This window comes from Cystoisospora suis (genome assembly GCF_002600585.1).
Source record: "Cystoisospora suis strain Wien I chromosome Unknown contig_4303, whole genome shotgun sequence".
NCBI classification, from domain to species: Eukaryota; Apicomplexa; class Conoidasida; order Eucoccidiorida; family Sarcocystidae; genus Cystoisospora; species Cystoisospora suis.
Window position 1 is genome coordinate 1 of NW_027157095.1, and position 3,412 is coordinate 3,412.

Consider the following 3,412-nt stretch of genomic DNA (forward strand, 5'->3'; position numbering starts at 1 on the left):
TTTTCTGTTTCGCTCAAATGCAGTCTTTTCTTTCTCTTCTTCCTCATGCGTCTGTTCTCTCGCAGATCGATCGCTATCTCTCCACTCCACAAGTCCCCGAGGCGTTTCCTTCACAAACCCTTCTCGGCTTATGTGTGAAGGCTCTCGAGGAAGTTCAAGCAGCCTGGTAAGCGAAACGTAGTAGTTGTAGTAGCAGTAGGCTCGGCCTATAGACAGAGAGATCAAAGATAGGTAGATACATACCTAAGATAGATAGATAGATTCAAGATAGATAGCTAGAGTAAACATTGATAGATAGATACATAGATAGATAGTTACATAGATCAATAGATAGAGAGATGGATAGATAGATTGAAGATAGATAGATCAAGGAGAGATAGATAGACTAAAGATAGATTTAAGCTAGATAGCTATGAACGCGAACGCCTTGTATGGGTTGCGTGTCTCTTTTTTCCTTTACGTTTCTCTCTGTGACTATAGGTACATGTGTATATACACCCTCCCTGACTATTTTGGATTTCTCTATCTTTCTCTCTATCGTCAATCTATCTTTCCACTCTCTTTATCTCAACTTATCTGTCTCCGTATCTATCTATCGCAGTAGAGTCGATTCCTTGTCTTTCATGCATTTCTCTAGGAATACATGGAGGAAACCTCGAGAGATCTTTCCGATCTCTTCATCTTTCTCTTCTTCTTCTCTCCCTCTCCGTCTCTCTTCTCTAACATTACTTCCTTGCATGCACCGACGGTCTCGAGTGTCTCTTAAGCCAACGACCTCTGTGCGAAAGAGAGCAGACGAAGGCGATAAGAAAGAGACAGTTGAACAAGACGAGAGACTGAAGTATCCTCTTGGAGAGCTCGAAGCTCTAGAAAAGGAAGACATGCAGAAGAAGAAGAAATATAGAGAGAAAAGAGGCGGAGGAGGAGAAGAAGAAGGTTTCCTTATTATTTGGACGGCATCAGAAGGACCTGACGAGACAGAGGAGATAGGACAGATGTATTCTTCTTCGTCCTCCTCGTCGTCTCTATCTCTAGAGAGAGAAGATGAAGAAGAGTTCAGAGGCAAGTGGCACAAGGAGAGAAAGAACAGAAAGAAGAAAATGAAGAAGAAAGCGTCGCTTCCTCCGACTTCATGGTTGTATAGATGTCTCCTTTCTTCGTCTTCTCCTTCTTCTTCTTCTCCTTCTTCTTCTCTTTCTTCTTCTTCTCCTTCATCTTCTCTTTCTTCTTCTCCTTCTTCTTCTCCTTTGTCTATCATGCTATCTTCTTCTTCCTCAGAAACGTATAAATCCCCGAGACGATCAGGGGTCTTCCTTCTCCCTCCTACGGATCTAACCTGTCTTCTTCTCTCTTATCCTTCTCCTCACAGGCGACATGTAAATTCTTCTTCTTCATCTTTTCTCTCTTCTTCTTCTTCTCTCCATTCTTCTATGGCTCTTCAGCAGAATAACCAGATCTCTTCGATGAAAGAAGCGAAGAAAACGTCTTCCTTGAGAAAGATTTCTATCCAAGCACGCGATGTGTACCTTCTCTCAGAAGATGAGGTTTGTGTTGTATCCGATACTCGAGAAAGAGGAGAAGAAGAAGCTTTACTCTTTCTTCTTATTCACTTTCACGAGAATGAAAGAAAAGGAGAAAGACCCCAAAATGTCTCTACGTGTCTAGACACCAGCAGCGGAAAGCTAGCTAGAGAACGGTCGTCTTCTTTTTCTTCTCCCCCTTCTCTCTGCGACCTTCACCATGGATCTTCTTCTCCTTCTATACCTCATCTCGAGGCATGTAGAAGAACAAGAAAAGAGGAGACGGGAGACGAGGAGAAGAAGCCGAGGGATATAGTGACTATTCATACACGACTTCTACATGGGTTTCTAGGGGGAGGAGGACAGTCACGTTTACGAAAGAAAGGAAAAGAAGAAGAAGAAGAAGCAAAAGAAGAGAAAGAAGAAGAAGAGCAAGATGATAGCTTTGATATGAAGAGCCAGGCTGGAGATCTTCTTATTGCAGCGAATCCCCACACTGTAAGCCGATCAATGAAGAAGAGACCTGTCTTTTTCTTTTCTTTGGCTCACTCCATGTAGATATCTCTCTCTCCATACACCTGTATATCTGCATGAATAGGCATATATTCATACATCTGTAGTCATACAAGAGGCCCCTTGCTTTCTTCTCTCTCTCACTGCCTGTGTATCTACAGGTATCACAGCCACTGTAGAGATGTCCTACAAGCCTGTAGAAATAAACTATGAGGAATATACATGTGTACGTACACCTGAGATAAAAGCACAGACCCCACGCCCACTCCACATACCATCCATCTATCTATCTACCTATCTATGTATCTATAGATTCGAATCGATATCCATCTATCTATCTATATCTATATGTATACCTGTGCATATACATTAACAGAGACCGGATTTGTTCCTCTACATATCTATATCATTCATATTTCTTCTTAGACTCTTGACGGAGATAGAGAGGGAGCTCAGCCAGTAGCATGAGAAAAGCTTTTCTCTCCTTTGCTTGTAACCGTGTTTCAAACTCCTCCTCGTTCTAGGCCAGCCTTCCGATCCATCTACAGACTTCTTCTTCTTCTCGCCCACCTTCCCTCTCTTCTCGACATGTTGTTCTTTTCTTTCTTTCTTTCTCTTTCGACTTGTGTAGCGAAAGGCAGCGGTCTCTTCTCTTCAATATGGTCGCTTCAGTTTTCTTCTTCTTAAAGACGACGTGCACAAAGAAAGGATGAGATAAACCTCTCTACAAAGAGGTCTATGAAAAGCGAGAGACAAAGCCGAGGGGAGAAGCGTCTACCCAAAAGAAGAAGAAGAAGCATGAAGAGACGACAAGGAAGGAGAGAAGATCCACAGAGGTCCACAGAGGAAGAAGAAGAAGAAGAGGAATTTGGCATTTATAATGATCATGACTGAGAGAGAGAAGAAGGGAGAGAAGAACTTCTTCTTCTCTTTGCTTCCTCTTCGTCTTCGTCGTTCTCTTGTTCTGTAAGGAGAGATGTTTTTTTCTTCCTTCTCTTTCTCTTTTTAGTATTGCACCCTCATGCAGTCTTGTCGTCTCTCCTTCAAGAAGCGTGCGATTCCTATCATTAAAAGAATACTGAGCCTTCTTCTCCTCCTCGTTCTTTTCTCCTATACATTCCACAAACACTCTCACATCTATATTCCAAGAAAACGTCTCTTTATCTATCTTCAATCTGTCGATATACATGTATACATATATATGCAGCTCTCTATATATATATATATATATTTATATATATGCGTGTATATGTGGGTGTGTATTTGTGTGTCTTTCGTACTTGTTTGCTTGTGCGTACGATCTGATAGAAGGGGGGTCTCGATACTGCAGTTTTGAAGCGTCTCTTATGTTCGCCACTCTTCAGAAAGGGAGAAGGGGA

The 3,412-nt window shown here is 42.0% G+C and overlaps 1 protein-coding gene across 1 annotated transcript; it reads left to right on the plus strand.

Annotated features, from left to right (window-relative positions):
- Positions 1–62: 62 nt before the first annotated feature.
- On the plus strand, positions 63–3,093 carry CSUI_007918 (uncharacterized protein). Its single transcript, XM_068068061.1, has 3 exons — positions 63–166; positions 638–2,018; positions 2,665–3,093. Exons 2-3 carry the CDS (start codon positions 738–740, stop codon positions 2,749–2,751), a joined length of 1,368 nt encoding a protein of 455 aa, XP_067919963.1. The 5' UTR covers positions 63–166; positions 638–737; the 3' UTR covers positions 2,752–3,093.
- Positions 3,094–3,412: the final 319 nt, after the last annotated feature.

Coding starts and splice junctions, on each gene's coding strand:
- CSUI_007918 (XM_068068061.1), top strand. CDS start 738: ATGCACCGACGGTCTCGAGTGTCTCTTAAGCCAACGACCTCTGTGCGA. Junction 2,019..2,664: donor TTGCAGCGAATCCCCACACT/GTAAGCCGATCA, acceptor CGACTTGTGTAG/CGAAAGGCAGCGGTCTCTTC.